At 39.5% G+C, this 13,456-nt stretch overlaps 1 protein-coding gene across 1 annotated transcript in view; it reads left to right on the top strand.

The window, feature by feature from the left end:
• The window catches only part of RTCA (RNA 3'-terminal phosphate cyclase), a 26,284-nt gene that overhangs the window by 4,060 nt on the left and 8,768 nt on the right, over nucleotides 1-13,456 (top strand). Inside the window, exons 3-7 of the mRNA XM_023509872.1 lie at nucleotides 1,390-1,639; nucleotides 6,264-6,322; nucleotides 8,686-8,827; nucleotides 9,357-9,481; nucleotides 10,762-10,820. Coding sequence (XP_023365640.1) covers nucleotides 1,390-1,639; nucleotides 6,264-6,322; nucleotides 8,686-8,827; nucleotides 9,357-9,481; nucleotides 10,762-10,820 — 635 coding nt within the window. The remainder of the gene's footprint in view (nucleotides 1-1,389; nucleotides 1,640-6,263; nucleotides 6,323-8,685; nucleotides 8,828-9,356; nucleotides 9,482-10,761; nucleotides 10,821-13,456) is intronic.

The following is a 13,456-nucleotide window of genomic DNA, read 5'->3' as shown; positions in this document are numbered from 1 at the left end:
ATTGTTGTTTGGCGGGTCCAGGCTGGGGATTCGAACCCGCCACCTTAGGTGTACGTGGCTGGCGCCTTAGCCGGTTGAGCTATAGGCGCCGAGCCCCAGAACCTGATTTTAATGAGAAAAATATATGTCGGGTTACTCGGAATAAACAATGAGAAGTCCAGTTGTTAAAAGCCTATGGTTTATAATAAGCTACACATTTCCAAATTTTGAAAATTTGCTCCTGAGCTCAACTCCTGAGAACAGAGATTATAAGGCATACGTTTTTCTCTTACAATGCCAAACATATTACGGTCAATAAATATTTATTGAATTAATAAAATTCATTATCAGTAATAGTGCCTTTTAGTTAAGTACGTATACATCATTGTGGTAAGCAAGTTAAATGTAAAGATCTATCTTTTGGTTGGCAGAGGTTATATTGAATTCCTTTTTTTTTTTTGCAGTCTTTTTCTTGGCTGGGATTGGGTTTGAACCTGCCACCTCTGGCATATGGGGCCGGCGCCCTACTCCTTTGAGCCACAGGCACTGCCTCTGAATTCCTTTTTAAACTGCAGTCTATTTAGGAATATGATGGCTTTCTCTTACCTGTGGAAAAGAAGGAAGATAACAGCTCATTTAGAAAAATATGGCCAAATTTTCCTTTATAAAATTCTTCACATTACATGACTATTTCTCATGATTTCCCAAACAGGCAAGTAAAGCAAGGATTATTTTCCTACATCCTTTCCATGTGAAATAGTCAGTATCAGTCTTTGTATAATAAAATATTCTATTATATCATAAATTTCACAGTAGTAGGAACTATATCTTGATACTTGGAAAAGGTAGCAAGTCAGATAAAATCAACTGAATATTTCTATAGGCTCGGTGCCCGTAGCTCAGGGGTTAGGGCGCTGGCCACATACACCAGGGCTGGTGGGTTCAGACCTGGCCCTGGCCTGCCAAATAACAATGACAACTACAACAACAACAACAAAAATAGCCAGGCATTGTGGCAGGCACCTGTAATCCCAGCTACTTTGGAGACGGAGGCAAGAGAATTGCTTAAGCCCAAGAGTTTGAGGTTGCTGTGAGCTGTGACACCACGGTACTCTATCTAAGGCAGCATAGTGAGACTCTGTCTCCCCCCCCAAAAAAAAAGAATATTTCTATATCTTTACTGTTTTGAATGCATTTTCATAAACTGCTACTAGTTTTTTGTTTTTGGTAGAGACGAGATCTAGCTGTGTGTGTTACCCAGGTTAATCTTGAACTACTCATCACTCAAGCATTCCTCCCATGTTGGCCTCCCAAAGTGCTGATACTACTGCCATAAGCGGCTGCACCTGGCCATCTGTCTTTGAGATTCATGATTTTACCATTCAGATATCTAAGTGTTTTTTAACTTTAAACTCTAGAACATGTACCTGCCTTCTCAGTTGTCTATGCTTCAGTTAGTAGTGATGAGCAAATAATACAGCTTTTTGGGGACTTTGAAAAGAAAATAAAGCTAAGCCTGTTTTGCCTTCTCCTTAGGAGCGTGTGCCTCTTAATGCAGGTCTCAATGCCCTGTGTTCTCTTTGCTGCTTCTCCATCAGAACTTCGTTTAAAAGGTGGAACTAATGCTGAAATGGCACCACAGGTCGATTACACAGTAATGGTAAGGCCTTTTATTGTAGACAAACTGAGATCTTATGTAGTCTTCTGAATTTCCATTCTCTGTTTAAATGTATCTTGAGTGTTTCTGTATACATTCCTGTTTATTTCTTCACAGTGTCCAGTTCAACTGAGGGAAAGGATGAGGGATTATATTTACTTTAGTTTTTTAATTTCATCTTAGAGGAGTGTTCATAGCAAATTCTAAAACCTCAAGTATGATTATTATACAAATTATATCAGTTTTATAGAAGGGTTTTGTTTTTGTTTTTGTATTTATGAGACAGAGCCTCAAGCTATTGCCCTAGGTAGAGTGCCATGGCATCATAGCTCACAGCAACCTCGAATTCTGGGGCTCAAGTGCCTCAGTTTTTCTATTTTTAGTAGAGATAGGGTCCCGCTTTTGCTCAGGCTCGTCTTAAACTTGTAAGCTCAAGGTATCCACCCATCTTGGCCTCCCAGAGTGCTAAGGTCACAGGGGTGAGCCACTGTGCTCGGCCTATAGGTTTTTTTTTTTTTTTTTTTTTTTTTGAGACAGACCCTCAAGCTGTCCCCCTGGGTAGAGTGCCATGGCATTATAGCTCACAGCAACCTCCAACTCCTGGGCTCAAGCGAGTCTCCTGCCTCCGCCTCCCAAGTAGCTGGGACCACAGGCGCCCGCCACAACGCCCGGCTATTTTTTGGTTGCAGCCATTATTGTTGTTTGGCGGGTCCGGGCTGGGGATTCGAACCCGCCACCTTAGGTGTACGTGGCTGGCGCCTTAGCCAGTTGAGCTATAGGCGCCGAGCCGGCCTATAGGTTTTTAAAAATACATACAGGGCTTATGATTTGGAGGAAAACTCAAACATTTTAAAAATGATAAAACTCAATATTGGCATGTCCGTACAACTAGTGGGAGAGAAAAGTTGTATGATGTTTTTTTCTCCAGGCTTAGTGAGATATCATTATTTATAATTAATTTCATCATCTTTATTGATTGATTGAGACAAGGTCTTGCTCTGTCACCCAGACTAGGGTATAGTGGTGTGATCATGGCTCACTACAGCCTTGAACTCCTGGGCTCAAGAGAATTTTGTGCCTCATTCTCCTAAGCTAGGATTATAGGTGTGCACCGCTATGCCCAGCTAATTAAATTCACCCTTTTTAATGTACAATTTTGTGATTTTTTTCCATGTAGAAAGAGTTTTTAGTTTTTTTGCTTGGTTGGTTTTTTTGATAGGGATGGAATCTATGTTGCTCAGGCTGGTCTTGAACTCCTGGCCTCAAGGAATCTTCTTGCCTCAGCCTCCCAAAGTGCTAGGACTACAGGTGTGAGCCACCATACCTAACCCAGTTCCATGATTTTTGACAAACATACAGTTGTGAACTAACTACCATAATCAAGATATAGAACAGTTACATCACTGTAAAAAAATTCCTTCATACTCCTTTGTAATCAGTCTTGCCCCCACAACTGTGGTAACTACTGATCTGTTTTCTCTCATACATTTGCCATTTTTTCAAAGAGTCCTATAAAGGTGTAACACTGTATGTAGCTTTGAGTATGTTTTTTTTTTCTTACCATAATAAATGTGAGATTCATCCATGTTGCTATATTCATCCATGTTGTTATATGGATATACCAGTCTCTTTATCCATTCATCTACTGAAGGATATTTGGGTTGTTCCAGTTTAGGATAATTATGAATAAAGTCCCTATTAACATTTATGTACAAGTTTTTTCTTTTCTCTTTTTTTTTTTAGACGGCGCCTCAAGCTATCCCCCTGGGTAGAGTGCTATGGCATCACAGCTCACAGCAACCTCCAACTCCTGGGCTCAAGCGAGTCTTCTGCCTCAGCCTACCAAGTAGCTGGGACTACAGGCACCCGCCACAACACCTGGCCATTTTTTGGTTGCAGCCATCGTTGTTGTTTGGAGGGCCTGGGCTAGGGATTTGAACCCGCCACCTTAGTTGTATGTGGCTGGCGCCTTAGCTGCTTGAGCCACAGGCTCCGAGCCAAGTTTTTTCTTTTCTCTTGGGTGAATACTTAGGAGTGGATTGCTAGGTTGTTATAGCAAGTGGGTATCTAACTTTATGAGAAACTACCAAATTGTTTTGTCATCCAAAGTGGCTATATCCTTCTACATTTTCTTTTTTTTTCAGTTTTTGGCCAGGGCTAGGTTTGAAGTGGATTGCTAGGTTGTTATAGCAAGTGGGTGTCTAACTTTATGAGAAATTACCAAATTGTTTTGGCATCCAAGTGGCTATATCATTTTACATTTTCTTTTTTTTTTTTTTTTCAGTTTTTGGCCACCTCGGGCATCTGGGGCCAGCGCCCTACTCCTTTGAGCCACAGGCACCGCCCCATCATTTGACATTTTCATCAGCACTGTATGAGAGTTCCAACTTTTCTACATCTTACCTTCACTTAATATTCTTAGGTTTTAATTTTTTAATGATGATCTGCCCTTCATTTTTAATAAATAGAAGTTTAATCACATACATACCTCCTGTATTACATGGAAAATAACTCAGACAAATGAGTAAATATTTCTAAGTAGATCTTGAAGAGATTCTTTATTTATTTTTTTTTGGCCAGGGCTAGGTTTGAACCCACCACCTCTGGCATATGGGGTGGCACCCTACTCTTTTGAGCCACAGGTGCCGCCCCAAGAGATTCTTTAGACTTCAAGTTTAAATATCACTTTTTCTCAGAAATATTTCTAATAGCGTTTTTCAACCTTTTTTGTGTTATAGCACACTTGAGCCTACAGTTAAACTTCCATGGCAAACTTAAATTATCTTGATCAAAAAAAAAAGAGTAAAGAGGCTTGGTGCCTGTAGCTCAAGTGGCTAAGGTGCCAGCCACATATACCGGAGCTGGTAGGTTCAAATCTAGCCTGGGCCTGCCAAAGAACAATGACAACTACAACCAAAAAATAGCCAGGCATTGTGGCGGGTGCCTATAGTCCCAGCTACTTGGGAGGCTGAGGCAAGAGAATCACTTAAACCAAGGAGTTAGAGGTTGCTGTGAGCTGTGATGGCACAGCACTCTACCCAGGGCGACAGCTTTAGGCTCTGTCTCAAAAAAAAAAAAAAAAAAAAAAAAAAGAGTATACTTAACTGTGCTTCGAACGTCTTTCAAAAATAATTTAATTAAAGATCTTTAAAAATTTTCACCACATACCTAAGATCTTCTCAGGGCACACTGGTTGAAAATTACTGTATTACATGGTATAATCTTTTAAAGTCACTTTGATGGGATGTAGAAGTCTGATGAAAATTAGTCTCTCTTGGGTGGTGCCTGTGGCTCAGTGAGTAGGGCTCCTGCCCCATATACTGAGGGTGGCGGGTTCAAACTCAGCCCTGGCCAAACTGCAACAAAAAATAGCCGGGTGTTGTGGCGGCGCCTGTTGTCCCAGCCATTGGGAAGGCTGAGGCAAGAGAACTGCCTAAGCCCAAGAGCTGGAAGTTGCTATGAGCTGTGACCCCACGACAGTTTACCGAGGGTGACAAAGTAAGCCTCTATCTCTGAAAAAAAGAAAATTAATCTCTCTTTTTTTTTTTTTTTTTTTTTTTTCAGTTTTTGGCTGGGGCTGGGTTTGAACCCATCACCTCTGGTATATGGGGCTGACACCCTACTCCTTTGAGCCACAGGTGCTGCCCTAATCACTTTTTACATAGTAATTTAACTTTAAGGAAATACTCTAATTAAATATCACAAATTGCAGCAAAAGATAAATATTAAAGGTATCTGAGCACAGCATTATATTCTGTAATTATCATTACATAATAAATGAAAACTTGGAGAATGGTTACATAAATTATGTTAGAATGCCATGCAATCATTCAGATTTTTTTAGCAATAATTTTATGATATCAGGAAAATGCTTATGTTTGTATTGTTAAATAGAAAAACAAAAATAAAACATTTTATGTACAGTGACATTTCAATTACTATATATAAAAACATTGAAAAGACAGTATGAAATGCTGTTCACCAACATTCCCCAGTTTCTTATAGTGTTTTATGTTGAGATGGGTTAGGTCTCCTTGGGAAATTTTGGCTTCTGGGGTAAAATAACTACTGAGATGACGTTTCCTGAATTCTGAATTTTTTTTGTTGTTTTTGTTGGATATACTTGTAAATCCCTGATTATGTTGAATTTTTAAATTTAGCTACATATCAGTTTTTTCATTTGGAAATGGAACTAGTCTGGGCAGCATCTGTGGCTCAGAGAGTAGGGCGCCGGCCCCATACACTGATGGTGGCAGGTTTGAACCCGGCCCTGGCCAAACTTCAACAAAAAATAGCTGGGTGTTCTGGCAGGCGCCTGTAGTTCCAGCTACTTGGGAGACTGAGGCAAGAGAATCGCCTAAGCCCAGGAGTTGGAGATTGCTATGTGATGCCACAGCACTCTACCAGGGGTGATAAAGTGAGACTCTGTCTCCAAAAAAAAAAAAAGAAAGAAAGAAAATAGAACTAGTCATATATTCTTATGTCACAATATGCAACTATAGTTGCACCATTAGGCAACTACAATGCCTAATTCCTACATAAGCAGAGCACTTTTATTTAGTAAATAATATTTGTTGTTGAAATGGTGAATATTAGTGGCTAACATAGTGGTGAACTGATCTTTCAGGTTTTCAAGCCAATTGTTGAAAAATTTGGTTTCCAATTTAATTGTGACATTAAAATGAGGTAAGTTACCTATTTTCCTAGCCCATTTGATTCATTACCTGTGCTAAAAACTAGTGGGAAAGATAGACTTTAGAGAAGTGTCATTCTGGAACCCACTAAATACAATTCTTGTAGAAAATAATTGTACTTTATGGCTTAAAGACAATAAACAGCAGGGGATGGGGACTTAAAAATATTACACATGATATTCATTTGTTTCTTAGGGAAATATTTTTCAGGGAATTTGCACATTGCGTCAGCTTCATTATTAATGTTCCATGCCTCAGCACAAGTTAAGTGTTCTCTACGTGCGGACGGCTGGACTAGGCACTATGGGGTTATGAAAGGGATTCTCTGAGTCTTTACATCTTTTGTATAAATCTGAATAGAGTTGGAGAACATTCTCCTTAGTAAAGTATCACAAGAATGGAAAAGAAAGTATTTAGTGTACCTAGAACTAACAGGAAGCCAGTAGACAAATTACTACACACCCACACAAGAGAAAAACTCAAGTTAATTCAATCTGTGGGAGATCTGTGTGTTCCCACCAAATGTGCGCAATGTAGGGTAGATGGGATACCTCTTGGATGCAGGACACAACTACAACAGGGACCTCACCTAACAAACGCAAACATTGTAACCTAATCATTTGTACCCTCATATAATCTGAAATTTGAAAAAAAAAAAAAGGCAATTGCTGCCAGCAATAGCAAAACAAAACAAACAAAAAGATTCTCTTCCACAATGTGATCAAAATTATTTTCCTGAGAAACACATTGGGCATTCAGGTTATTTCTCTTTAAGCCTGCACAGTAACAGGGACCAAATTCTTGGCATGGCATTTGAGTGCTTTACAGACTTAACTCTGACTCATCTTTTTAGCTTCATCGTCCCTTCCCTTCTTTCAACATACCATGTATTCTAACTACATACATATTACTAATTGCTCGCTATTCCTTTGGACTTTGTCTTTGTTCAAGTTATTTTTTTCCTGCTATCTAAAAAATTAGAAATCTTACGTTTTTTCTCAAAGTGAAGCTTGCCGTTTCTTATGTGTATGTACCTCCCCCGGAGTTCATGTTCGCACCAGTGTGCAGTCTTCCTCCCAGCCTGCCTTGTGTTCTAGGGGTTAATGTGTGGGATCATCCCCTACCACATGGTGAGCTCCTGGAGGAGAGGAGCACTGTGGTTCTTAGTACCTGCTATAGAGCAAGTGAAATAAATAAATGAGTTAAAATTTTGGTAGTGTTCAGCTACTTAAATATTAATATATTTATTTGAGTACCTACCATATACCAGACATTATTTTAGATACAGAAAAATAGCAGGAACAAAAGAAATAGATTTGTCTATCAAGGAACCTATAATCTCAGACAGTACTATCAGATAGACCTTTCTGCACTGAGGGAAGTATTCCCTGTCTGTGTTGTCCAGTATGGTAGTTACTGGCCAAATGTGACTTAAGCACTTGAAATGAGGCTAATGGAGCTGATTTCTAAAATTATTTATATAGACAGAGGGTATTGCTCTGTTGCCCAAAGAGGAGCACAGTGGAATGATCATAGCTCACTGTAGCCTTGAACTCCTTCATAAGTAGCTAGGACTGCAGGCACGTACCACCACGCCTACCTGGCTAATTTTTTAATTTTTTTTTTTTTTTTTTTTTGCAGTTTTTGGCTGGGGCTGGGTTTGAACCGGCCACCTCCAGCATATGGGGCCAGCGCCCTACTCCTTTGAGTCACAGGCACTGCCCCAGTCTGGGTTTTTTTTTTTGAGACAGAGCCTCAAGCTGTCCCCCTGGGTAGAGTGCTGTGGCATCATAGCTCATAGCAACCTCCAACTCCTGGGCTCAAGCGAGTCTCCTGCCTCAGCCTCCCAAGTAGCTGGGACCACAGGTGCCCACCACAACTTGGCCCGACTATTTTTTGGTTGCAGCCATTGTTGTTTGGTGGGCCCGGGCTGGATTCAAACCTGCCACCCTAGGTGTATGTGGCTGGTGCCTTAGCCACTTGAGCCACAGGCACCGAGCCCCAGTCTGGGTTTTGTTATGTTGCCCAGGCTGGCCTCAAGCGATCCTCCTGCCTCATCCTCTTGAAGTACTGGGATTGCAGGTATGAGCCACCATAGCTGGCTTAGATTTTAAAATTTTCTTTAATTTTAATAGTTGTGCCTAGTTTATAGCACAGACTTAAAATATTATTTAGCGTTTTAGATCTTTCCTATAGTTGTGCCTAGCTTATAGCACAGACCTAAAATATTAGAGTTTTAGATAATTAAACACAAATTACATGTTTTAATATCATTCACATGTCATTTTGTTGTAATGATGAGGTTTATTTTGTCATGCAATCAGTTTATGTGGCTGTTTGTTATATTTTTCATAGGGGGTATTACCCAAAAGGTGGTGGTGAAGTGATTGTCCGAATGTCACCAGTTAAACAATTGAACCCAATAAATTTAACCGACCGTGGCACTGTGACTAAGATATATGGAAGATCTTTTGTTGCTGGTGTTTTGCCATTTAAAGTAAGTTGTTTAGAGATTCTTAGAAGTACACGTATGTCTTAATAAGTATTATGTCATCTAAATTTTGAAATCCTTTTTTTTGTTGAGACAAAGTCTAACTTTGTCACCCCCAGTAGAGTGCCCTGGTGTCAACTCACAGCAACCTCTAACTCTTGGGCTCAAGTGATTCTCTTACCTCAGCCTCCCGAGTAGCTGGGACTACAGGTGCCCACCACAGTGCCTGGCTATTTTTAGAGATGGGGTCTTGCTCTAGCTCAGGCTGGTCTCAAACTCACGAGCGTAGGCAATCTACCCACCTTGGCCACCCAGAGTTCTGGGATTATAGGTGTGAGTCACCGTGCCTGGCTAAATTTTTTAAAAATTATTATTACATGTAAGATTTTTCTTAAAAATTAGTGCTTTATCCTTTAAAAATCAAGTTATTAAGTGCATGTAAAAGTTATTGTTTTATGTGTCTTTGAGAGCTTGAAAACAATTTTTCAAATAATTAGTAATTATTTTATTTTATTTTTCTGTCTCATCAAAATAGGTAGCAAAAGATATGGCAGCAGCAGCTGTTAGATGCATCAGAAAGGAAATCAGGGATTTGTATGTTAACATCCAGCCTGTTCAAGAACCTAAAGACCAAGCATATGGCAATGGAAATGGAATAATGTGAGATAATACTTTTTCCTAGACACTGGGTGAGAGCCCTGAAATAATTACCCCATTTAATTGAAAGATTTATAGTTCTTTTGCTTAAATTTATAGTTTTAAGAAGTTTAGATTAATCTTTTTAAGAGCTTTCATACCTAAAATAGCAGTATGACAAATTAAGACAATTATGTTGAGTTTTTTCTACAGATGGGTTGTTTTTTATTACATTGTAAGATCCCTTTTGCTTAAATGTCTTTGCTAATCAGATGTTAGGCTTTAAAGCTAATCATATTAAGAAACATTTCCAGTTGCTTAAATACTTCAAGTGTGAAATCAACTTACAAGTAAATATTATATATGGCAAAAATCTCTTTAAAACTGGTATAGAACTATTACTTTATTCCAATATGGAATTACCGATTTAAATGTTATAACAATTATTAAATTGATTTTTTTTGAAGTATAAAAGTATTGTTTGTGGATATTTAAATTTCAAATCTTCTTATTCAGAATTTCTGTTAAAGGGTTTAATAGGATTATTCTGCTTATAATAATATCTAAAAGCTATAGAACAAAACCAAAGTCCTTGCAGAAGGACCTTTTTACTTACAATATCTTTGTTTTTATTTTATTTTATTTTATTTTTGAGACAAAGCCTCAAGCTGTCCCCCTGGGTAGAGTGCTATGGCATCACAGCTCACAGCAACCTCCAACTCCTGGGCTTAACAAGTCTCCTTGCCTCTGCCTCCCAAGTAGCTGGGATCACAGGCGCCTGCCACAACGCCTGGTTTGTTTTTTTTTTCTGGTTGCAGCCATCACTGTTGTTTGGCGGCCTAGGCTGGATTCGAACCTGCCACCTTAGGTGTATATGGCTGGTGCCTTAGCCACTTGAGCCACAGGCGCCGAGCCTTTTTTTTTTTTCTTATGATATCTTTAAACACTTTATGGTCTTTATGCATGTGAAATGGTACCACTTGGTGCTGATGATATGGTCACTGCGAGGGGAATAGCATGGAGGGGATGAGGCAGGCATTTCTTACCATTAGATTAGAATCTGGTGGGACTTCTCCTGGTCCAATGCTGAAAGATACTAATGGCCTGATTAATGCCACTGGAAAATTTTAATCATGCTGCTTTCTCTGTATGAAGAATTTCACTTTTGCAATATACTTGCCTGATTTAGGGGTTCTACCTATTTAACAGTCACCTGTTTTCCTATGTTGTGTTTGTCTATAATTTTAGAATATTTTTAGCATAAATATAGCAAAAAGAAAAAAATTTCTTTTTTTCTTTTATAGAATCATTGCTGAGACGTCCACTGGCTGTTTGTTTGCTGGGTCATCACTGGGTAAACGAGGTATAGATAAATGAAAAGGGCCTATAGTTCCTATGCTATTATAAAGTTCTCTTATCTGTCAGGGTTGAAATGTTACAGAATGATAGGTAACAAGTTTGAAAGGACATAGTTAACTGATTCTGTTTTATTTTATTTTATTTTATTTTATTTTATTTTATTTTTTTGTCTGTCTCACTTTGTTGCCGTTGGTATAGTGCTGTGGTGTCACAGCTCACAGCAGCCTCAAACTCCTGGGCTCAAGTGATCTCTTGCCTCAGTCTCCCAAGTATCAGGGACTACAGGTGGCCGCCACAATGCCTGGCTATTTTTAGAGGCAAGGTCTCGCTCTGGCTCAGGCTATGAGCTCAGGTAGTCCACTTTCCTCCCCCTCCCAAGAGCTGAAATTACAGGCATGAGCCACCACACCCTGCCTCTGTCAACATTTTTTTCTGTTTTTTTTAACTTTATTTAAATTAATATGAGGGTACAATATTAAGGTTACCTTGTTCTCAGTTTTTCATATGAAGCAACTTACACTTTAAAGTTGCATTTGTACAATGCAGAGTACTTATTTTTGTTCTTACAGTGGTGGGGAGAATATGGAGAGAGCAACATACCTGGCTGAGACTGATGGACTCCTGTTGGTGTCCTCCTGTGTTTCTTGTCAGGTTCATTAGTTGAACTGAGATGTTATTAGCAAATGTAAAGATGACTTGAGGCCTTCTCTCTTCATCTAGTTTGTCTGTATATTAAGGATTCCAGAAAAGTCTTCCCTTGTTTCTTGTCAGGTTCATTAGTTGAACTGAGATGTTATTAGCAAATGTAAAGATGACTTGAGGCCTTCTCTCTTCATCTAGTTTGTCTGTATATTAAGGATTCCAGAAAGAATGTCATGGCCTCTGTTATCCAGATTCCCTTTGATTTCTGATCAGACCTTGAATCCTAATGCCTGAGAATTGTCACAGAAGCAATGCTGGATGGTTGTCAGTGCCACCACGTATGGCAGAGGCAGGAATTTATAACTCTTCATGCTTTTGTCATTGTCTTAGTTACTAAAACTGTTTTGATCTTAGTTTCTTTATCTGTTGAGTAAGAGTATTAGCCTGGAGAATCTTTAAAATTCTAGCTATAACATTTTTTACTTGTATATATCTATATCTCTATCTATCTCTACCAAAAGGTGTGGTTTTGTCTGAGTGAATCTTGCTGTTTATTTTATTTTACTGTATTGTACTGTGCTGCACTGTACTTTTATTTTACAGGGTCTTGCTTTGTCACTTAAGCTAGAATACAGTGGTACACGTAGAGTTCACTGTTGGGCCAGACATGGTGGCTCACATCTATAATCCTTGCACTCAGGAGGCCAAAGTGGGTGGATTGCTTGAGCTTACCAAGTTCAAGACCAACCTGAGAAAGAGCAAGACCCCATCTCTAAAAACATAGCTGGATGTTGTGGCCAGCGCCTATAGTCCCAGCTACTTGGGAGGCTGAGGCAAAAGGATAACTTAAGACCAAGAGTTTGAGGTTACTGTGAGCTCTGATGCCATAGCCCTCAACTGAGGGCAACAAAGTGAGACTCTGTCTCAAAAATAAAATCATAGTTCTCTGTAACCTTAAACTCCTGAGCTTAAGCAATTCTTCCACCGTAGCCTCCCTTAGCTGGGACTATAAGGCATGTGCCACCATACCACCTTGCTGTTTTAAATTGTGGCAGTGTATCATAGTAGCACTACCAACAACTACAGAACCACATGAGAGAAAACCAGTTAAATTCGAGAAGTGGGGAGAGGGTGGAAGGAAGGGGGCTCAGTGAGTTTCCATCCTTCAGGAATAGGGGGTAGATTGCACACTTCCTGAGTGAAGGATTCATGTACAGCTCAGACTTTGGACTTTACCTTACAAACACAAATGATGTGACCTAGTCGTATGCACCCTCAAAACCCATAATGAAAAACAACAATAATAGCACTAAACTGAGAGCAGGAAGACCCACATTTTAGTGCTATGTTTACTATTACCTTGTGTAGTGATGCTGGGCTTTCCTTACTAAAAAAAAAAAAAAATGAAATTGGACCATGACCTACATACAAAGATCGCTTTCAACTTTAGGTGATATATTATTAAGGACAGAATGTGGGCAGCACCTGTGGCTCAGTGGATAGGGCCCTGGCCCCATATACCAAGTGTGGCAGGTTAGAACCCGGCCCCGCCCAGCTGAAACAATAATGAGAACTGCAACAAAAAATAGCCGAGAGTGTTGTGGTGGGCGCCTGCAGTCCCAGCTACTTGGGAGCCTAAGGCAAGAGAATCACTTAAGCCCAAGAGTTAGAGGTTGCTGTGAGCAGTGATGCTACAGCATTCTACTGAGGGCGACAAAGTGAGACTCTCAAGAAAAAAAAAAAGGACAGAATGTATTTTGTCTTTCATTATTGATTATCTTTGTATTTTTTAATTGCTCTTATTTTTCAGTTAGTTATGTTCTTTATTGTGGGAACAAAATAATTTGCTAAAATGAATTATGCCTCTGGTTAATCAGTCCCTTTTGTGTGGAAATTGCCTACTAATGTAAATACCTTCCAGCTCAGTGCCTGTGGCTCAAGCGGCTAAGGCCCCAGCCACATACACCTGAGCTGGTGCATTTTTTTTTTTTTTTTTTT

Source organism: Otolemur garnettii, unplaced genomic scaffold, assembly GCF_000181295.1.
Source record: "Otolemur garnettii isolate 467f Iridium unplaced genomic scaffold, OtoGar3 scaffold00010, whole genome shotgun sequence".
In the NCBI taxonomy this organism is placed as follows: Eukaryota; Metazoa; Chordata; class Mammalia; order Primates; family Galagidae; genus Otolemur; species Otolemur garnettii.
Note: the sequence above shows the minus strand (reverse complement) of the source record. Positions and strands in the feature narration are given on the sequence as shown.